Raw genomic sequence first — 22,232 nt, 5'->3', positions numbered from 1 at the left:
AATCACGTGACCTACCCGCCTGTCAGCTCCGCTGCTAGGGGTGGCCAAGCCCTTCTCTATCTCCCTCCATCTCACCCCAGTTTCACCACTTGTCTGCCCTGTCGAGTCAAAAACGCCCGAAACTCCCAGAAAGAACAATATTCGGCGTCCCTTGACATCCGACAAGATGAGCGATGCCTACGAGCGCGAGCAGTATGTCTCCTTTCTTCTTTAACCCTGCCCGGCAACTTGTCGCCGCTTCGGTTTCTCTTTCGCTGCGACCGTTTCTGACATTTGTGAACCAGACAAAACAATGCGCTCCTTAACTCTCTCTCATCAAAGGTCTCCGCCCTCCGGTCCGTGACGATCGATATCCATGACAATGCGCGGGACCAGGACACCCTTGATCATTCGGTATGTCTACCAGAAGCCCATCTCGCAGCACTGGTTTTTTATTCGGGCCTGCAGAATCGTTTGTGGTTATGTTTTACGAGATAAATACTCACGTCTCCCCTGTAAACAGAGCGAAGTGTTCTCCTCATTCTCGACGAACCTGAAAGGCAGCGCCACTCGACTGACGATGATGGCAAAACAAGGTGACACGGTCGCCGTCCTCAAAATCGCGGGCATGTGCATAGCGGCGGGAATATTGATTTATATGATTCTGGGATGGATCTTTTAGGGAGACGTGGGAAGATGGGAAAGGAGGGAGGGATGGACACATTGGACACCTTGTTTTTGCAAGTTGTACCTTTATACCATCCACCTCATGGGTGGATCACTCGCTGGCCCGAGACTCAAGTCACCTCATGACTCTGGACTCCGCCCTGGCAGCAGAACGCTCTCAAGATCACTTTGAGACCTACGTGCCACGATGCGGCTCCAGATGCCTCCCAAAATCGCCTCGTCTTGGCCCGATCGATTGACGTTGTGACGACTTTGCAAACAAGCCAAGCTGGAGCGGAGTTATTTCTTCTTTGCCCTGGGTATAAAGTTGTTTTGTTTTTTCCTGTTTGCATATGGATGTGAGGGGTGTGTTGTTTTCTCTTTGCTGTGTTATGATTCAAGATCTGCTGTCTTCCTGGACATAATTTGCTCTCTCCAGAGCCCTTTTTTTTGCCAACCTAATAATATACACTGGAACTGGAACATGAACATATACGAGTCTTTAGCTGCTATTTCTTCCAATTTTCTCATTACATCCGACCACGGTATTCGGGCTCGGCATACACAACCCCAGGATTAGGGTTTCCATGCACTAACCTAATGCGGAAATTCGGACCACAGCGTACACCGCGATGGCCAAGGCCCAGATTTCCTAGAACTAGACTGGATATTTTTGGACAGGCGAGAGCATCATTGATGACCTGATCCACGAACCTTATCTACCTTTTTGGTGGGTCTCCAGTGCAATCAGTGAAGCTGTGGCTGTTTCCGGCGGTCTAACTGCCCACACCCCCCGTATTCGGACCCGAGGTATGGCTTGATGCGCTTGCGGGATGGCATTCGGGTTATTTGTAGTAGGCAGACGCAGCGAGAGAAAAAAAAATTGTTTGCAACATCCATCCTGTTGCTGGTCACACCAGTTGAGGATTTTCGATTGTATTCTTTTCTTTCTTCCGCTCCTCGTCAATCTTCGTCAGTGCTCAACGCCTCTCGTTAATCTCGAAGATAGTCCGTCCTCTCCGGATTTTGCCCCTGCTACCATTTCTTGTCGCACATCACTCGCTGCCGACAGAATATGCGAACATGGTGAGAGCCCGACAATACCAGGCTCTGGGGGCCGGTATCGCCCTAGTCGTCGGTCTATGGTTCATGCTGGCGTGGTTTCACGAGTTGAATATCCCAAGGTGGAAAAACGATGCCTACCTCGCCATTTTTAATGGCAATCTACCACCAGTACCGCATTACCAGCCGGATGAACCGCCATTTCAATCGCACGAGATAGACGAGCAGCAGCCTCAAAGCGGTGGCGATGTTTATGACTCTTTGCCTGAAGATGACAGGTTGGAGGAGGATCTGAAGATGAAGGTGGATATTCCGGAAATCGAACATGCTGAGAATGCTGGTTCAGCATCGTCACCATCCCCTATCTCTACCTTGGTGAAGCCGACGCCACTGATGGTAAGCGCAACGCCAACGTCTTCGCGCTCTTGGTATGGAGATTGGAATCCCGCGTGGAACGACAAGGAGACTTGGCCGAAGCATCCAAAACCTAGCAACTCGACGTCTTCGTCACACTCGGCGATAGCATCGTTACCAACATCTCATATCTCACACTCCACTGTGAAACAGTACCTCTACTCGATCATGGACTTCCAACACAACCCCATCTACAACCGGATTTCATGCCCGTCAGAGATCGGGTCACGGTATAAGCCACTGCGCGGAGAGGCCGCACACGGAGGTCAAGTGCGGTATTTCTTCGCGCTGAACCTGCATCAGTCTCGGCTGGTGCTTCCGCGGCTGATGAGCAGCATCGTTGAGGCGATGCGGTTCCTGGGACCGGAGCACTGTGCCATCTCCGTGGTCGAGGGACGGTCCACGGACGGAACGGATGAGATTCTGCGGGCGCTAAAACCACAAGTCGAGGCTATGGGGGGTCGATTCTTCCTCAAACACAGTAACATTTACCCCAAGAAAGGCGATATGAACCGCATTGAAGCACTGGCGGAGCTGCGGAATGCGGCGCTGGCACCGTTGACGGCTGATGATGAAATGAACAAAATGGCGGGAATTTATTCGCCCGACGCGATGGTGATTTTCCTCAACGATATCGCGCTGTGCCCGGAGGATATCCTCGAGCTGGTATATCAGCACGTCAACCAAGACTCACACATGACATGTGCCTTCGACTGGATCTTCAATGGGACCACATTCTACGACGCCTGGGTCTCGCGGTCACTGGCGGGCAACTTATTCTTCGAGATCCCGCAGGATGGGTCGTGGGCCTATAGCAAGGACCTATTCTTCGACGATCCGTACAGCCGGAAGCGGTACGAAGCGTTCCGCCCGCTGCAGGTGTACTCCTGCTGGGGAGGGATGGTCGTGCTCAACGCAGCCCCGTTTGTCGCGGAGACGGTCAAATTCCGCTCTTCCAGGACGGGTGAGTGTTACATGGGCGAGCCCATGCTGCTTGCGAAGGATCTCTTTCGGCACGGCCTCGGCAAGATCATGGCTGTGCCTTCTGTTAATGTTGCGTATAATGATGATGAGGCGTTGGGTACCAAAGCTCGACGTGGCTATGTTGCTGACCATGTTAATATGTCGCGCTCTCTCATGGCCAACGAGGAGTTTGTCGAGTGGCAGCTCGCGCCGCCGCCTATGGTGAAGTGTCTCCCGCACTTTAATGAACCGTCCTGGGTGCCGCCGACATGAAGGCTGGAGAGTCATTGATGTTTGGTGCTCAGGTCCAAACTTCTTTTTTTTTTTTGTTTCATGTTCTTGGAATCCCGGGGGTCAAACTGGGTGTTCATTTTGGGCGTTGGAAGCGCAGATGTGTGAAGTCTGTACTATAGTTCAAGCAAGACGAATGGCTGCATTTTTTTCTCTATTTCAAACGTGACCTGAGCTAATTTAGGAGCAAGTTGACAGAATTATATGATATCTAGTCTGTATTACAAGGGTGCCTACGAATGAATCTATTCCCGACAGCGATTCGAGTAGATGATTATTAGGATCGAGAGAGCCATACTCTTATGGTCTAGGCTATTTCGATAAACTAAAGCTGTTTGGCTTTTTTCTACAGCGCGGTATTCCTCAATCACTTGCAACTATAGCTTACGATACGAAAATTGTGACCTACTCTTGGCATAGCCCCGTCCCGTCACCTATTCCAATACATATTATTTGCCCGGGTACAGTTGATTTCGAAAACCGTTTCCCCTACGGACAAGCTCATATCGAATCCGCCTTGATCCACAAAAGTAGGATTTGGGAAAGAAACAAAGTGAGCGAGGATCTAGCCAGTCTTTCTCACCCCTTTTATGGGGGGTCTAGGACGTCTTACAATGACTTATCGGATTTTTAAATCCAACAGTCAACCGGAGAGGCCGATTGCAATTGACTAAGCGTGTGGAGAGAGAAGCTACCTAAAGGTGCGACGTTGATAAACAATAGAACGAGTTCAATGTCCTGGCGACGAAATCAAACATCAATCGTGCTCTTCCATCCAAAGGTTGGTCGAGGTCGCCCATTGCACAATAGCAGCGACACCCCATACTAGAATTATGTCGAATATACAAGTAATGCGCTAGAAATAGGGTCGTCGCAGATCAGCCTGCATATAAAAAGCACGCGAGTATAGCAAAATTTGTGACAGATGTCTATTTGAGCATACATACTAGTAGAACGTATCCAGGAAAGATTCTAGGTCTAGATCCTATCGGCGAATGCTTTAGGTTTAGACTCTCTTTAGTTCATAATTAGTACATCGCTAAAATCTTTCTGTAAAAGAAAGTGCTTGGCCACGGTTACATGGCGCCGTGTCTGACGCCCTCCGATGGGACTAAACACAAATTGGCCATGTTTTTCGTTCCCTGTCCACTGAACCCTCCCGGAGCTATCGCGGTGGGTCCCGATATGTGTGTTTCTCTTTTCTTTTGTTTTCTCGTCCCGAGGGAGTGTGCCCTATCTCGGGGCGACCATTGGTGAACTTGCCTGTCAATTGGGATCCACATTTGTTTCCTCTGGGTGTTGTATGGTTAAAGGGCAATAGATTTCGGATGATTCCGTTGGTAAGACTTACTGTCAGATTCCTGTTTCTGGGATGTAGTAGTCGTGCGCCATAGAGATCTTTACCGGCGGCAAGAGGTAATTGACCAAATTTATTTTTACATAGGATCGGCAAAACCTAGGGCGATTTGCCGTTCAGCTGTACTATCTGCTGTACGATTCTGCAAAGCAGTAAGCGTGCCATGTACGACAGAACTCTTTTACACATGTGGCGTGCTGAGAATGGCAAGTCTGCCGGTCTGCCGGGTGATGTCAGGCTCCATTGGACAGGATAGCTTGCAAGCCAGTTACATATGCAGCACAGCTATAGGAGCTGCAGCAAGGGAAGCACAATCAAGATCCACAATATTGAGTTCGGCCACTCGGATGATGCGATCGATGATGGCTGTCGACCGTGAACGAGTTCTGGAACACGTCCACACCGGGCGCTGGATGGAGCTGCTGCGCAACTTGATCTGCAAATCAGGGACTGACGTACGACTGTACTTGCAAAGCTAAGCCGTGATCTGCCTGGATCCCGGAGTGGGTCCGGGCAAAAAAAAATCTTGACGGGCGGAGACCTTGCGACAGGAGTATTGTAGTCCGTGGTGACGAAATCATCATCATGGAGCCTCCTTCCTAGACTCTGCGAGACTGGGTTGTGAAAACTGACGATTTCTTGACTACAATAGAGTGTGTTCTAGACCGATTTGGTGAGCACAGTCGAATAGTAAGCATGGTCGACTGATAGCCAGCAACCAGAGCAACACACCGGGATGCGAAGAATCGGGATGCCGGTATGCCGTCCCGGTGAAGAGCGGTCGAGAGCCGCCGGGTCGTGCAAGGGATCCCGATAGGGCCCGTCGTGGAGCCATTTCCATAATTGGACGGCAGCATGCTCTTTTCTGTAGACCGGTGGATCGGTTCCTGGTTTATCCTCCTGTGCGTCACAACAACTCCGAGAGGCCACATAGAGAATTGATGATGGGTGGAGCTCCGATCGAGCAAAACAGACCGATCGAGTGCCCTGGCGGAGTCCTTGTACCAATAATAATGGCGCCATCCGTATCACACCGCTGTCAATAATAATAATCACGATCGGGTCATCTCGTCGCGATAAGCGTAGCCCGAGGCTATGGCGTGATGGCCATGGGTAAACGAAAGGCCCTCCTCCGTTCTGTTCATATGATCGCGCTGACGTAAATATCACCGGTTAATTCCTGTCTCAATGAATTCTTCCGCCTGGCTTTCTTTCGTTTTTGATTTTCCTCATCGTCTTCTCCCGTCTCCCTCATATCACCCTTCCACACACTCTTATCACCGCACCGTCCCACTTCGGCCTAGCATTATCGCGTTATCGCCACCAACCCGACCGTCGACGGAAACGGACTGACTCCACCCAAGACCCGTTGTCGGACCGGATTGATTCTGGACATTCACCCGGTAGATCGCGAAAAAAAGGAACGAAAAAAATACATCAGAACATACTGCCCTGTTTTATTTTTTTATTTTGGTCTTCTCTTCTTTCTCATCCCCTCTCTCTCGCGCCCACACAAACCGCTATACCCCGACACACAAGCGACCCCCGTCGCATCCAGCCGGGCACGTCATGGCTCTCAGCTTTTTCAGTGGCGGCGGGAGCGCAAGCAATGCCAAGTACTTCGATATCCGGTGAGTCAGATCCCATGGCCGAGCCCTGTAGCCTATGTTAATAATAATTGTGTGTTCAGGCTAAATGACGACTACATCGTGTTCCGAGGTGGTGAAGATGAAGCCGCCAGCGCCCATCTCAAGGGCACGTTGGTGCTGTGCTTGTCCGAACCACTGTCGATCAAGCACTTGCGCCTCCAATTAACGGGCATGTCGCGCGTGTGGTAAGACATTCTGATTGCCGGGGTAGATTTTCGTTCTTTCTGACAAGTCGGTCATGCAGCTGGCATCTGCCCTCCACCTCGACCGCCGGGGGTCGCAAGTCGTGGCGCGAACGAGTCTTCTACGAGCAGACCTGGCGATTTCGGGACCCGGGCAAAGGCAAGACCGAGATCCTGGCGGCGGGCAACTACGAGTATCCCTTCGATATCGTCCTCGAGGGCTCGATGCCCGAAAGCGTGGAGGGCCTGCATGAGACATGGGTGATGTACCGGTTCAAGGCAGAGATCGGCAGGAAATACGCCAAGGACATCGTGGTTCGCAAGCCACTGCGAATCATCCGGACGCTCGATCCCAGCGCACTGGAGCTGTCGCATGCAATGGTCGGTTTGGGATTTTCTCTGAGCGGGGAAGCTTGCGCTAATATTTGTCTGCGCAGTCTGTCGAAAACATCTGGCCGAACAAGATCGAATACTCCATCTGCACACCGACCAAGGCGGTCATTTTCGGAACGTCGATCCGCGTGGATTTCAAACTGATTCCCTTGCTGAAGGGCCTGCGCATTGGCCAAATCACGTCGCAGCTGATCGAGAGCCACGATCTGACGCTGAACCCGGAAGACCCCGAGGCGATTCGCAACACCTTCAAAATCACCAGGACCATTCTGACCGACGAGGTTGAATTGGACGAAAATAACATAGAAATCATCGACGAGGCTGCCGAGGGACACCAGCTCGTGCGATACCTGGATATGCCACAGACCTTGACCCGGTGTCTGCAGGACACAGATACCAAGGGCATTAAAATTCGACACAAGCTCAAGTTCCGCATTCAATTACACAACCCGGACGGCCATGTCAGCGAGGTAAGCATTGTTCATACGTTGTATCCTGCCCGATGCTAATGGTGATGTAGCTACGTGCGACACTCCCAGTATCCATTTTCATTTCGCCACATATCGCAATCGATGAACACAACAACCTCGTGGAGGCAACTCCGCAGGCGGCCCGGAGAGCTGCGGACGAACTGGTTCAGCATGCGCCTCCCTTATACGGTGAACACCAGTTCGATCAACTGTACAGCGAACTGGATCCCAGCGGCTACCGAACACCCGGCCCTGGTAGTGGTCCAGGCACGCCATTCGGCCCACTGAGCCGCAATCTCTCAGCAGAGAACCTCGCCTCCATGAATGCCTTGACGACGACAGACATCTCCGCCTCGGCGCTGCAGAGCCGCCTGGCCAATCTGAGCACCAATCCACCCGGACAACCCACGCTCAATGAGCCGCACGGCTCTCCTCCAGCGGAGGGTGATGCCGCGCCGCGACGGGTCAATGCTAATACGGATTACTTTGGCGCCATGTCTGGTGCCAACACGCACAGCCCTGGGAGCCCCGATCTATCGCGGAGACCATCTGACGAAGTCGACCACGACGTTATCTCCTCCGGCATGGCGACGCCCTTCCATCCTCAATACGCCGAGGTCGAGACCCTGAGCCGGGTGCCCAGTTACTCGACTGCCGTTCGTAGCACCATTCGGCCGTGCGACACGGGTTTGCCCGACTACAACGCCGTCATGGCGAGCGAAGTTCCCTCACCGCCCATGATCCAGTCTCCGCAGCAGGCTCATCTGCGCAGTGGCCGGTCAACAGGCACCTCGACCCCCGCGGAGGTGCCTAACCGCTCCCAATATTTTGACGCTCACGGCACCGCTGCTGACGACGAGGAACGCCGACTTCGCCTTGTGCAAGCCCGAGCGAGGTAGGAGCGTGCAATCGCTCTCTCTCGCTCTTGCTCTCTCCCCCGCCTCTCTCCCGCCTCTCTTTTTACCGATATCTCATTACGCCCGGTGCTGGACGCTGGGCAATCCCGCTTCACTCGTCCTTTGCTCCTCTTTTATTCTCAGCATTGCGATACAGACAAGACTCCTCACAGCATTCATCACCGGTTTCTTTTCTTGCTCTCGGCGTTTGGCAACTACATGGATTTTTCTCTTCTGATAGATAGATGGTGTTTTTTTGGTTTTATGAAATAGCTGCCCGGCAGCACGAGTCACGCATGATTACAATCTCTCTGATGTACCTTAAACAATAATCCACTCCCTCATCAGTACTGTCAATAAATAATGCAATGCGGAATGCAAACCTAAATAACGCCACCGTATGACCTCATAGGACCCGATCGATCGAGGAATGTATCGATAGCCCACAACAGTACACCATTCCCTTCACCTACCGTTTCCTGCCTCCATTCATCGCGCTCTCCGACTCTGCGCCACTACACACGCCCCCACTGGCCATCAACTAGCTCGTCAACCATCACCTTGACTAGTCCACCATCAGTCTAGCGCCGCTCCCCGACCCGGTTTATTGTGGCTCGTCTTCAGCCACTACTGTCAATCTTCTCCCCCAACTCAACCCAACCCAACCCTACACCGTCGGTCGGCCCACCACCCCTCCGCGATCTCCGATCTTTGCTTTAAGGCTCCCGGATTTCCTCCCCTGGGGTTCGTTATTGCTGATTGTGTTCTTTTCCCTCCCCGCGAGGCTCTCTCTCTCTCCCCGCCGACCTACCTCCCCACCACTACGACCCCCCACCAGTCCCATGGATGTCAAGCTCCCCTCGCGCGCCGCGACGGTCCCCGCGCGCTCGGGAACGGTCACCAGCACCCTCACCCGGCGGACGTCTATGAGCGATGCCGATGACGAGGCCATTCCCCATACAGATAGCAGTGAGGTGCGTTCGAACGGAAATTATCCGTGCGGTGTCTATACTCAGGCAAGGGAAAAAGAAAAAAGCGCATGGGAACTGACTTTGTGTGTTTGTAGAGCACCAATCTCCTGCTTGAGCGTCTGAGAGCCTGGAAGCACATGACCGCCTATCTTGAGGACTATGTCTCCACGACTGCCAAGGTTTCCAGGGCTAATTCCAAGGATTATGAGAAGGTCTTGAAGGTGAGTGTGTCGGGTACTCGGGTCGCTCGGAATCAACTGACCGACAATTCATCAGACCGTGAGCGATCCTCTGAAGGAGGGCCATCACTTTAGCTCCAGCGCCGGAGGCGTCGCGGGCCTGTTCGAGAACATGCGGAATAATTCTCAGGTATGGCGCAGCAGGCAGCTTGCAGTTGTGGACAGCAACTGACGATAGACGGATAGGGAATTGTGAACATGTACCTCGAAACCGAGAAGAACCTGAAGAGCGGCGTGCTTCCGACCCTCGAGCGTTTGCACAAAGAAATCAAGAACAAGTCGAAGGAACTGAAGTCGGGCGCAGTGAAGGGCGCCAAAGCCGTCGAGAAGGCCCGGCAAGCAACCCAGAAGCACATCGAGCTCCTGGGCCAGAACTCGGCGGCCTTCGACGCCGCCGCTGCAGGCAAGATTGAGCAGCAGCACGACCCCTACCTCCTCCGCCGGATGATCAACCACCGACTCAACAAGCAAGTCAACGAAGAGAACACCCACCGCCAGGACGTCCTCGCACTGCAGAACTCCTTCCAGCAATTCGAAGCACACATTCTGCAGACCGTCCAAGGCGCGCTGGAGCAGTTCTTCCAGCAGATGAACAACCAGTTGGACCGGCAGCGCGCCATGTACGCCGACATCCTGGGCACGGCGCAGCTCATCCCGCCGGACTTCGAGTGGATCAATTTTATCGTCAGCAACGACTCCAAGCTGGTCAACCCGGACTCGCCGCCGCGGCAGTTCGGAAATATTTCCTTCCCGAACCAGGACCACCGTTCCACGCAGCCGCTCATCGAGGGCTCGCTGGAGCGTCGCTCCCGCGCCGTGATCAAGGGCTTCAGCACGGGGTACTACGTCGTCACCCCCGCTAAGTACCTACACGAGTTCAAGGACACCGACGACTTCCGTCGTGACCCCACCCCCGAGCTGTCGCTGTACCTGCCCGACTGCGTGATTGGGTCCATCGACGGCGTCAAGTTCAACGTCAAGGGCAAGGATGTGTCGAACGGCAAAGTCGGGAATGCATTCACTGCCAACACAGAGCTCACCTTCAAGGCGCACACCCCCTCCGATGCCGAGAAATGGTGGAGCGTTATCAAAGAGTCGACCCGCAGCCAGTCGCAGTCGCAGTCCCAATCCCAGCCTCTTCCCTCGTCGGGCGCCTCCCCCGCTAGCTCGCGCAGCACCTCGGCATCCCACCAGCCCGAGAAGGCCAGTGACGCCGCAGAGACGGGCGTTATTACCACCAACATCACCGATACAAAGGATCAGGTCGCCAGCCCGACGGCGTTGAGTCGCTCGGCTAGCACGGCTAGTCACTTCCACACGTCACCCGGTGGCTCGGCTGTGCAGGAGAAGTCGGAGAAGTCGTAGCCTCCACAGAGAGCATCTAATCTGCATAATTCGTTTTCTTTCTCTTGCATGATGCTTGATTATATTCCTGGTCTTGCCTATTCTTGTTCTATGTATACACATGACGTACATACTTCCTGTAATAGCAGAACTGAAGCGTTACTAAGTGTTAAACATTTGAGATGTCTTCTGAAGGCATATGTACCAAAAATGGAATCTTGCCTGAGGCAGAAACTATTTATGCTGAAGTAACTCCATCTAGTAGCTATCCACTCGCTTGGCATAGCGCTGTCCCTGGACCAGATCAGGCTTTCTATAACCACTCTGAATCACTGCATCTGCCTGTAGCTGAAGACCAGCCAGCTGGAAGGGCTTTGAGTCCATTGACCAAATCGTCAGAGCCAGATAATTGGGGCCATTATAGTTGAGAATGCCCTCTGGAACTGGGAATCGTGTTTGTGGGCCGATATTGTTCACTTTGGTTGGGCTATTAGCTCGTTTTTGAAATGACAATACGGAAGCAATATCAAAGTATTAAGCAGAAACATACCGTATTTCCCAAATTGCCAGCCATTCACAAACAGCTCTGAGCGAAATTTGGCAATGGAAGAATCCTTAGCCGTGGTGTTGCTAAACTGCACACTTAGCGGAACATCATAGCCCATCGGAACATTGAGATCGAATGAAGTGGACCAGAAACCCACACCAGGTTCGGTGATCTCAGTAAAAGGTGACTGAGACTTCCACTGAGTGACAGGGGCACCAGGAAGATGATATCCCTGACGTTCAGCGTAAAATGCACCCTCGTTGAAGGGGCCTCGACTGTGATCCTGGTACTGTTCCCCACCGAGGTTACCAGTGATCTTCCACGAAATGGCCTCTTTGTCACGTCCATTCAAGCTGTAGTCGACAAGACCGCGAGGATCTTTCATAAGCTCAGTATTGGCAGGGAAGTTTTCGTCGTTGCCCAAATGATCGATCAATACCGTGATGATGTATGTCTCACCGGCTTGCAGGTGTCTCAAAGGCAAGGTCTGATTGTAGAACATATCTGCCCCGCTGCCTGTCCAGGATGTAAGGTAGGTTGAGTTGAGCCAGATCGAATGTCCGTAGGCAAAACCTCCTTCTGTGAGGAGATAGAAGGAAGTCTCAGACCCATTTGTCGTGAACTCACCCCGGTACAGCAGGGAGCCTGCGCTGAATCCGTAATCGCTCGAGTACAGCGACGTAGGCGTGGTGAGATTGCGTGGGTTGTTGGAGTGAGTATTGTTGCACCATGTCCACCGACTATCATCGTACCCCGACTTCACCTCGGGGAGAGAGTCCACGAAATGCCATTTCTGGGATTTCAAATCCGGACACTCGAAATGGGGACGATCATACGTGATGCGGCCTTTGAGACGCCCGTCAATGGTTCTGGTGGTAACTTTTTTCTCGTTGAAATAAAGCGACGATACGGCGCTGGGGGCTGCAATGATTTCAATATCAGTGGTGGCGTTGATGTCCCCTGTGAGCTTCAGCGCACTGCCGGAAATCTCAGCAGTCCGTAGGAGGTATCCAGCTTTCACGATGACTGAGCTATTAGCGCGAGCGGGGGATGCATGTCTGTGGATGGGTGCTGGGAGAGGAAGATCGAGGACCCAGTGGTTATAAGCATCATTGCGCCACAGAAGATGGACTTCTAGCTCGTTTCCAAAGTGGACTACCCGGCGCGAGGGCTCGACTGACCAGTGAATAACCGTGGCAGTAGACGTGGGTCGGCGGGTGATCAATCCGGAACCCTCGATTTTAGATGGTAGCCCCAGTGAGCCAGGAACCGCAAACTCATGGGTCTCATCTTCGCCTCCATAGAGAACGAGGACAGACTTGGAGCCTGCTTTTTTCCAAGAGAACACTTCGGCCGAGGAGTATATCAAATTGATACCGCCCACATTATAGTCCACCACATGGATCTTTGAGTCTCGACCACGGAGGCTAAGGGAGCCCCCCAGCTGAGGAATGCTCACATTACCGATCGAAGTTGGGACTTGTAACTTGTATGAGACGGTCCCATCTGAGGCCAGTTCTCCATGACGGACAACATAGAAGCTCGTGGATCTGGTGCGCAAGCGGGTTGTGGCTAGCGTGGTACTATCTGTGTAGACGCCATAGCTTCCGTTATCGGGTTGCGAGAGTAGATAGGCCGGGGAGGCCTGGAGAAGACCAGCTTGAAGCTTCATTTCGCTATACTTCTCCCGGATGACTTGACGGTCCTCTTTAATCGCTGCTCCAACGTCGTAAGAAGTATAACCTCCAGGATGTCCTAGGTTTCCCCAGTTGGTGCCGCCAAAGATCTACCCCGATTAGCTACAGATTACAAACGATAATGACACCCACCACTTACCATATATAGGCTGTGGATGGCAGCTCGGAAGCTATAATTGAGCTTGTAGAATATGCGCGCAAACTCGGGCCCAATATGTGCCGCAGAGGTTTCCACGCCAACTCCGCCCCTGAATTGATATTAACATCTTGTGGAATTATAAAAGAAAGCTGTATGGTGGAAACAAACCAAGCATCAGGGCATCCGCCCTGAAATTCAGATAGCGCGAAAGGAGTGGCCGGACTCTGCTCCTCGTGAACTGTGTAATTGTATGAGGACAGAGGACTGGTCAAACCTGACCAGTCAGACGCATTGCGAGCTATCCGCAAGTTCGATATTAGTTGAATGATAATAGCCAACTATTGTGAACATAGGGACATACGCGCAGTGGCCCAACTGAGGGGGTAGTGGTCAAATCCGTAGATGTCAACCGCACCGACTCCCGTGCCTGGCGCAAAGTTGCCCAACGGAAGGGCATCGTTGAATATAAATGGAACAGCCACCCCTACTTTGCGGTACTGATGCTCAACGTATGCCATGTATTCTTTCTCGAGGCAGGAGCTCTCAATAGAGGTGATGGTTAAATTGTTCATCTGGGTATACCCGGTTTCGTTAACGCAGAGCGAATACTCATTTTCAATTTGCAGCAGAATAATAGGACCACCATTAGTTATCTGGGCTTTCGAGATAAGCTTGCCTATGGCCTTGATGTATGGAGTGATCGCAGCGAGATAGGCGGGATCAGTCCGCTTGAGTCGACCATTCAAGCGCTGCAACCAGCCGGGAAAGCCGCCCCCAGACGTCTCAGCATTGATGTAGGGACCCGGTCGGGCAATCAGGTAGATACCGGCTTCTTGTGCTGCATCGAAGAACTCTTCGAGAGCGAAGACTCCGTCGGTGCGGATGTGGCCTTGATCACCTTCGACCAAGGCCCAGTCTACATAAAATGAAACCCCGGAATACCCGAGAGCACGGATCTTTTGGAACACGTCCAGCCACAGGCCAGGTGAAGGAAGTCTAAAAGGGTGGAATTCACCAGACAGCACGAGTAATCGTTCTCCGTGCACAAACAAGGACTTTTCATCCCAGGTGACGACATTTTGCAAGAGGGCTGTATTCTGTGTAACAGAGCGGGAGGATGGGTGGCCTAATGCTGTGACGAGGCCGAGGCACAGCGTCAGAAGTGTTACCCTCAGCACTGAGATATCGAATCTCATGGTGTGGCCTGTTTAAATCTGACAAAACCAACCAAGTGACTGATGAAGACTGGTTCTGAAATTGGGTGCTTTGGAGTCTAGGGCGACATTGGCGGAGCAGGATTCTAAGTATATACTGGGCTTCCAATTAACCGAGTACCGTGATAGTTTAGAATAAGCTGCCGATCTCCGAAGCATCGCGACTTGTCCATTTAGAGAGCAGACTCGGCATATCCTCGGCAGCCGGTGTGGCCGGATGACGATTGTACATGTTTTGCGACTATCAGATCCGGGAAAATGCCTGGTAAATTAAAATCGATATTTTCATTCCTTTGTCATATTTTTCGACGGAAACTTGATTGAGACCCGTCGAATTGGTCGAGGTGCGCGGACTATCATCTACGCGGGCTCGTCTTTGTGTCGATCGCCATATCCGGGGTTAGGGCAGCCTTTCCCCGCCGATCGACACGCTCCACCGGAATTTACCCCAGTCTGTATTTGAGGGAGTCAACATGAATGTCGACCAACGGCCGGAGTATCGGCGGTTGCCTAATCTATAACGCGAATCTGCCTAGGGGTGTCGATGGTATCTCTCAGAACTCTGCAAGCAGGGACTCGAATTGTCATTAGAAGAAGCCCCAAGTTCCCCGATGATGACGATTGATCCGCCAGTTGAAAACGGATATCACGCACTGGTTCGCTTTAGTCAAGCCATTGCTCCCACTTCAAGGTCGAAGATGAGCTCCCTACTATGTATTATATTGCCCAGCACGCAAATGCCCCTTCTCTAGTCGTCGTTGTATCTGAGGGGTGCGTGGTTGGTCCATATATAATGATATTTTTATAAAAGGGAGTCCATTGCGCAGATCCGGGATTCGTTGCAAGGAACAGCCACTATATATCCGTAATTGTGCAAATATCCCTGCCGTCGTCGCCTATACTGAAGCGCGGCAGATCTGAATCATTGAGTGGGTTCAACTTTGCTACACGTCACACGCAGCTTGGGTCGCACATCCAGTGTTCAATGGGAGCACTTTTTCGAAGTCGCGGCTTCATTATACCAAGTGGCCACCAGATCATAGTCACCTAAGTAAATCGATTGCAACCATCATTCAGAAAATTTGATAATGAAACATGTTGTTATTAGCTCCCGTAAACACCGGTTAATGGAGACCAATCTCAACGTAGTGATTGAGGATAGCGATGCCAATGGGCCAAACGTCTGTCAGCTGTTGCGCAGAGACATCTCCGTCAAAAGCAAGAGACATTTTCCCGTTGATTCCACTATTGACCCTTCCTAAATACTCAAGGACCGGACCGTGAATAGTTCCTGAGGCGACTAATTAAATTCTGCAACCTGTTCGCGGCAGAAGGACGCAGCCTTCCACAGTATATTTTCATGTATTGGATTTTTTTGGTTAAGACATTCGACTATTGAAATGCTCGCTCGCTCACATACTGAAACTTGAGTGCGATCGGCGTCAAAATCTGATTATGCTCTATGTATAGTTGATAATAGTTGTGATCGACAAACCAATAGGCCCCTCATACCGGCGAATTCTTGTTCCTATCCGCTTCCTACAACAAGACCTACCCTTCGGGCTAGGATGATGGTCGATTAAAATTCAAGATTGAGAGGAAGCACGGTGCGGCGGTGGACGGGCGTCGAACCGGCGACAGACCAGGGACGAATCAGAGGGGTGGGAAGTCTGATCCCCGCGGGGTATGACAGGGGTGAATAACTCGGCCGATTAGAGAATATACGACTACTGCACAGTAGCCAGAACGTTTGAGGCAGTATGACTTTCGTCATCTGGATGACGTGCTTAGGTTATATTATTGTTTCATATTGTGAATGCAAGTTATCGGGGATAGTACGCGTGTTCGACTAATGAGATGTTGAGTCGATTAGCTTAGTCGGCGACCCATGATGTCAATCGGCGATTGAGCCTCAGGCGGTCCGCTGAGACAAGTATTATGATCCGTTCCAACTATCTAATAAGTACTGTCAATTTCATCAGTGTCGGATAGACCCCTCAAACATGGACATCGACGACTCTTCGATATTTCTTAATATGTGCCCAGCATCATACTAACCTTTCAAAAATATATAGAAGACGCTTGGGCCTGCATTTACTGGCGGCTAGTGTCGGAGATAGCATCGCCATCTCAAGTCGGCGACCGACCGAAGCGACTGCCCGAAAGGACCTCCGAAGATCCTCAGACAGGGGCTGCACTGACTCTTATGTAGCTGAGATGGCAGGTGCCCCGACGGGACGCCCCCAAATCCCCTCAAAATTGAAACTTCACTCCTTAGTACGACACCTAGGAGTCTGCAGTTTCTGCTTTATATATACTAGGACAATCCGCCACCAAGGCCCTTTGCTACGACGCGTCTCTCACGGGTTCTCTGTGATAACGGCAGTGCTGCCTGCGTAAGTGCTTGAAAGGCAGCACCATGCAGCCGGCTGAGTTCCTCACAGCTCGGACGTGTTTGACCAGAGCTGTGTTCAAAACTGGACCTAGATGGTCAGGGTCGCGCGTTTTGTCTGATAGCTTGCCCTGCCATTCAATATCGAACTGTCTGCAGCGCAGGAGATTATCCCACCAAGCCTTGTCATCATGTCCGAAGGGCAGAGATTACCAAAACCACAGGACCACGCCGCTCAGAAAGAAATATAGCACTCAATGCAACAGCTCTCCTGTAGCTCGGGCACGCAGCTTCGGAACAAGCTGGTCTATTGCAGGTCTCTCCGCGGCATTTGCCGTTACCGCCGTAGCGGTAGCATTACATGAAGACAAATCCGAGTTATATGTGGAAGCACCCCTCGATCGCAGATTTGATAGCAGAGAAGACGGCAAAAAAGTTTGGCGTCTGGACGAAATTCGTCAACATGGCCCAGACGCTGAACGGCCGTGGATAATCAAGGGAACTGGGGTTTACGACATCACCGATTGGATTAGCTGTCACCCTGGGGGAAAGATCATCCTACGCGCGGCGGGATCAGCTGTCGAGCCCTACTGGGACATCTTCACCATCCATAAGAGGGAAGATGTATACCAGATTCTGGAGCAGTACCGCATTGGCGACGTGGACCCGCGTGACCTTATTGACGGACAGGTACCGCGTGACTCCATTGTCGATCCGTTTCGAGATGATCCTCAGCGCCACCCTGGCCTGGTTGTTTTGACTGCGCGGCCATGCAACGCGGAGACACCGCCATCCGCATTATCATCTTTCATCACGCAGACACCCTTGTTCTATGTTCGGCACCACTTCTGGGTCCCTCAGATCGATGAATCGTCGTGGCAAATCACCATTGATCTCGGCGATGGCTCCGACGCAAAAACATACACTCTCAATGACCTGCGGACCAAATTTCCGCAACACTCCATCACAGCCGTGGTCCAATGCTCTGGCAACAGACGCACTCATATGTCTGCAGGTTCGGGCCGTGAGGCGAGCGGCCTGAAGTGGGACGTTGGTGCCATTAGCAACGCCCAATGGCGTGGCCCTCTCCTGCGTGACGTCCTCCGAGACGCGGGACTTGACCTAGAGCGATTTCCAGAAGATCTGCAACATGCACATTTCACCAGTGAAGATTCGTATGGCGCATCCATACCACTGGATAAAGCCATCGATCCACGCGGAGACGTGATTCTTGCCTGTGAGATGAACAAAGAGGTCCTGCCTCCGGATCACGGATACCCAGTTCGAGTAATTGTTCCCGGCAGCACAGGTGCACGGAGTGTCAAATGGGTTAACCAAATTACGCTCTCGAACGAGGAGAGCCCGTCACAATGGCAACAGCGAGACTACAAATGTTTCGGTCCGAATGAATTGCGCGAAAAAGTTAATTGGAACAAGGCCCCCGCTATTCAAGAAACACCAGTGCAATCAGCGATCACGGCGATCCGACATGAACCCGATTCAATGGTTGTGGAGGGCTACGCATTTTCTGGAGGCGGTCGGAGGATCATCCGAGTCGACGTCAGCGTGGACAATGGCCAAACTTGGCAACAAGCTCAGATTGAGCCCCATGAGCAGGGAGGACACAAAGCATGGAGCTGGTCGTTATGGAATTATCGTTGTCCCCCCCCCACTGGCAGGCAATTTTGTCATCGTCAAGGCCGTTGACGAAGCATATAATGTCCAGCCTGAGACTCATGGCCCGACATGGAATTTCCGGGGCAACCTGGTGAACGCTTGGCACCGTGTGCGCATTGAAGATTCTCAATAAGCGCTAAGATGCCAAGCACAATCTGTAGTTGGACGCACTAGATAGATCATCCCCTGCTCTACCAGGGCCTGAGTGCGACTCGACGCAAATGGTGCGGAGTTAGCAACGCTAATAATAACAGAAATTGTGATATTTGCATTCTTAACTGAAGCCAGATCCGAGATACCAACATTCTGAATAGACACAACGAAGGGTGAAATCGTAGTGTTAGCACCGGTAGAACCTAGCAGCCATTTAGAATCATGTGGCAAAATAAGCCCTACGATAAAGGTTCCCAAGGTTGTTAATAGTATCAAGGGTTAAGGTGTGGTCTGCTCCTAGCGCCTTCTCCTAGCTAGCGCCCGTGTATATATCTGCTCCGCCTTATACGGCATTATTTGGTCACGATTTGACCTCTCGAGGTTATGGGCCACGCTAGAAGTTGATAATAAAGAAATAATTTCGGTCATTAGGGTTAGGCAGGACGTAGGCACACCAGACCACCGGGGAGGGCGAAGGTCAACCATAGGCCAGAGAAGGTGAGTATAGACGAGGCAGGCTTCATGCAGAGAAGGCATGCGTGCCTTTGGTGTTTCTAAGGATATAATTGCCTCTGTAACGACATGCTCCCACATTTCCTTTGTTATATAAGAGTCGATTGCTGTTTGCATCTAGTTAGTTACCTAAAGCAAAAACTCAAGAAGATATACACACCATGTGGACAGAGCTGACTCCGTTTGTCTCTACATGAAAGTCAGTTTTGTACATAATATATAATATGTTGACAAGCTTACAAGCTTGAGACTAAAAGTCGTCGATCTTGAAGATCAAACATCACTATTTCTCTATACTTTCCGATTTTCACAGACTTTTTGACTTTACTTAACCCAGGATGATGGATTTTGCCTGTTTATACCTGCGTAGAACCATTCCCCAAGTGTATATGCATCATAAACGGGTAACCCTGTCGCAGCACGAATCGCTTCGCCGTGAGGTGCCATATTGGTGCACTCCAGCACAATAGCCCCGATTTTGCCTTCAGCGTCTTTGACCAGTTTCTTGGCCTGCGCAACGAGCTCGTCTTCGACCTTTTGGGGATTATATGGTTCACCCTGCGAGACAAACCCTCTTAGATGTCCTTGGGGTAAAGCACCGCAAATCTGTACTGTAGCTGGATCGATACCAAGTTCAGTCAGGTGCCTATCTGTCAACTGGCCAGCATCGTATGTCAGAACTCCGATCTTATGGGCAGGTTGAATGATTGCGCGGAGCATTGGAATCTGAATAAGTGACGATGTGGCTATAGGTATGGGCAGCCTGGCAGATAGTCTGCTCCAAAATAAGCTTCTTGAGCAGCAGGGTGACTATATTGTCATCGAGATGATGTTCTGTACCGGTTTTGTGCAATAGCAAGAAACCCGCAACTTGTAAGAATCCCAACAGCCCCGCGCTCGGCTAGTCTAATTCCGGAAGCGACAAAACGCTCAATGAAGTCATCATCGTATGGTTTATTCGTCACGATTTCAGAGACAGATGAACCAGGCACTGTCTCCCTTATAAGAGGGAAGCTCCATGTTCGCTCGTTATATGGATCACCAGGGGGTCTAGCTATGTTAACCTCAACAGCCAAAAAGCCCATTGGTGGAGCATTCTTGTTGTTGGACATATCCTGAGAAACTGTGACCCGGATGGATTTAATAGTCTGATCGGTGGAGGTGATGATTTAGAGGAAGTCCTGTTGAAAAAGCAGTTCATATTAATGATACCAAACCATGTATTTCGTAAATTAGATGTTAAAGTGTCGATACTAACCTCGTTTCTTGCCACATAGTTCCCAGTCAGAGCCCCGGAAAAAACACCTCTCTTTTATCTTCTAATTTCAGAAAAATGATCCACTAAGATAGTGAAAAGGCCGGTCTCGGAATGCGTGGAGTGGGGAAGCGGAGGTGTCTCTGTGGTCGGGAAGTCCCGAGATTTAGAAACTCTAAACGGACGGAAGGAAGCTCCCAATATTAGAGGCAAGCAATTAGCGCATGTGGATTAAGCAAAGAAGGTCAGGATCATTTAAAAGTCCGACCACCTGTCATCTGCCAAGTTACAGAAACATTTTTATTCTCCTCGTCTCCGTACCACATCCAGCCTAGCACTCCCATTTCACTATCCAAGTACGCTGATTCAAAATGTCGACCGGTCGCGCTGAGAGTAAGCCCAGAATCATTTGCCTGGGTGCCCCAAAGTACATCGGTAGCAATTACCTGAATGATTTCAGCAAAGAATTTGACTTCGAGGTGCTTGAAGCCTATGATCGCGCCGAGACCAAGGAAAAGCTCCCTTCCTTGGTAAGAGCACGCGGTCCAATTGACGGGTTCATTATCCGCATGGGCACGCCTCCGTACGAACCCTTCGATGAGGATCTTTTGAAATTGCTCACTCCAGAGTGTCGCATCATCACTTCGGCCTCAGCCGGCTTTAACGAATTCGATATCGGTTGGATGGCCGAGCAGGGTATCGTTTTTTGCAATTCCGTGGATGCAGTAGCCGAGGCAACTGCCGACATGGCCATGTTCCTGATACTTTCCGTTCTAAAGAACGCCTCAAATGCAGAAAAGAGTGCAAAGGCAGGGAACTGGAGAAAAAATTTGGTACCCACTCGCGATCCAACCAATTTGACATTGGGAATCGTTGGCATGGGCTCCATAGGCAAGGTAAGCGCTTTGAGCCTGGTGAGCCCTAGTGGTACTGTACTTCATCTGACAAATTTTCTTTAATAGTATCTTGCTAAGAAGGCCATCGCCTTCAACATGAAAATTCGCTATCATAACCGCCGTCGACTTCCGGAAGAGGTTGAGCGGATCTACAACGCGACATATTGCCCTTCATTGCACGAGCTACTTGGCAGTTCCGATGTTGTCTCTCTCAATTGCCCACTCAACCCGGAGACAACAAATTTAATCGGTGAGTCTGAGTTCGCCGCGATGAAGGACGGCGCTTTCTTGGTCAACACAGCTCGCGGTGCCATAGTTAAAGAGTCTGCCCTGAAGCAGGCCTTGCAATCAGGAAAAGTTGCACGTGCCGGAGTCGATGTCTTATGCGATGAACCCAATGTGGATCCTTGGTTCCTGGAGGAATCCAATAATGTGACCGTGCAGCCGCATTTGGGCGGCCTTACAGACGTTGCTTTCTATAAGGCTGAAAAGGAATGTTTCGAGAACATCAGGGCCTTCTTTAAAACAGGGAAGGCAAATAGTCCTGTTAACCTGGGACTTATGAAGCACTAAGCTTTAATGGGATTTTTGATTTATTCATCTGAAAGTTTCAAACTTTCTAGACTTCAAATATAGCATCCTATACACGTCTCCACAACATCGCTGCATGGTAGAGGAAATACACATTATCAATATCCTTATAGTCGGGACTCTCGTGAACTACTGCAAGATGAGCACATAATGCAGCAAACCCAGACGTCTTTGACCATCGTGCACATGTTAATTGTTCTGAAGTTAGGGCTTTTCCGGTTCTGTCTAACCCGCAGTTACCACGTAAACGTATACCATAGGGAGATCTGTCAGAATTCGCCG

At 51.1% G+C, this 22,232-nt stretch overlaps 8 protein-coding genes across 8 annotated transcripts; 6 read left to right on the top strand and 2 right to left on the bottom strand.

The window, feature by feature from the left end:
• Positions 1-166: 166 nt before the first annotated feature.
• Positions 167-661, top strand: N7510_005769 (SNARE domain- containing protein; the record flags this gene model as incomplete). Its single annotated transcript, XM_056977695.1, has 3 exons — positions 167-192; positions 285-393; positions 503-661. 3 exons carry the CDS (start codon positions 167-169, stop codon positions 659-661), a joined length of 294 nt encoding a protein of 97 aa, XP_056833727.1.
• A 1,067-nt stretch (positions 662-1,728) lies between these two features.
• N7510_005768 (glycosyltransferase family 69 protein) lies at positions 1,729-3,357 on the top strand (the record flags this gene model as incomplete). Its single annotated transcript, XM_056977694.1, has 1 exon — positions 1,729-3,357. The coding sequence occupies one exon, from the start codon at positions 1,729-1,731 to the stop codon at positions 3,355-3,357; it is 1,629 nt and encodes a 542-aa protein (XP_056833726.1).
• Positions 3,358-6,301: 2,944 nt separating this feature from the next.
• On the top strand, positions 6,302-8,325 carry N7510_005767 (arrestin family protein; the record flags this gene model as incomplete). Its single annotated transcript, XM_056977693.1, has 5 exons — positions 6,302-6,363; positions 6,423-6,566; positions 6,626-6,944; positions 7,001-7,426; positions 7,477-8,325. The coding sequence occupies 5 exons, from the start codon at positions 6,302-6,304 to the stop codon at positions 8,323-8,325; spliced, it is 1,800 nt and encodes a 599-aa protein (XP_056833725.1).
• Positions 8,326-9,164: 839 nt separating this feature from the next.
• Positions 9,165-10,897, top strand: N7510_005766 (PH domain protein; the record flags this gene model as incomplete). Its single annotated transcript, XM_056977692.1, has 4 exons — positions 9,165-9,296; positions 9,389-9,514; positions 9,570-9,662; positions 9,719-10,897. 4 exons carry the CDS (start codon positions 9,165-9,167, stop codon positions 10,895-10,897), a joined length of 1,530 nt encoding a protein of 509 aa, XP_056833724.1.
• A 237-nt stretch (positions 10,898-11,134) lies between these two features.
• On the bottom strand, positions 11,135-14,455 carry N7510_005765 (glycoside hydrolase family 35 protein; the record flags this gene model as incomplete). The annotated part of the gene is made up of 5 exons (XM_056977691.1): positions 11,135-11,352; positions 11,427-13,209; positions 13,260-13,368; positions 13,428-13,557; positions 13,621-14,455. 5 exons carry the CDS (start codon positions 14,453-14,455, stop codon positions 11,135-11,137), a joined length of 3,075 nt encoding a protein of 1,024 aa, XP_056833723.1.
• A 2,437-nt stretch (positions 14,456-16,892) lies between these two features.
• On the top strand, positions 16,893-18,572 carry N7510_005764 (uncharacterized protein; the record flags this gene model as incomplete). The annotated part of the gene is made up of 1 exon (XM_056977690.1): positions 16,893-18,572. One exon carries the CDS (start codon positions 16,893-16,895, stop codon positions 18,570-18,572), a length of 1,680 nt encoding a protein of 559 aa, XP_056833722.1.
• A 960-nt stretch (positions 18,573-19,532) lies between these two features.
• On the bottom strand, positions 19,533-19,928 carry N7510_005763 (uncharacterized protein; the record flags this gene model as incomplete). The annotated part of the gene is made up of 1 exon (XM_056977689.1): positions 19,533-19,928. The coding sequence occupies one exon, from the start codon at positions 19,926-19,928 to the stop codon at positions 19,533-19,535; it is 396 nt and encodes a 131-aa protein (XP_056833721.1).
• A 906-nt stretch (positions 19,929-20,834) lies between these two features.
• On the top strand, positions 20,835-21,932 carry N7510_005762 (D-mandelate dehydrogenase-like dehydrogenase; the record flags this gene model as incomplete). Its single annotated transcript, XM_056977688.1, has 2 exons — positions 20,835-21,359; positions 21,426-21,932. 2 exons carry the CDS (start codon positions 20,835-20,837, stop codon positions 21,930-21,932), a joined length of 1,032 nt encoding a protein of 343 aa, XP_056833720.1.
• Positions 21,933-22,232: the final 300 nt, after the last annotated feature.

The sequence above is a fragment of the Penicillium lagena genome (assembly GCF_028827675.1).
Source record: "Penicillium lagena strain IBT 129212 chromosome Unknown utg000003l_segment0_segment0, whole genome shotgun sequence".
In the NCBI taxonomy this organism is placed as follows: Eukaryota; Fungi; Ascomycota; class Eurotiomycetes; order Eurotiales; family Aspergillaceae; genus Penicillium; species Penicillium lagena.
This window is presented reverse-complemented; position numbering and strand designations above follow the sequence as displayed.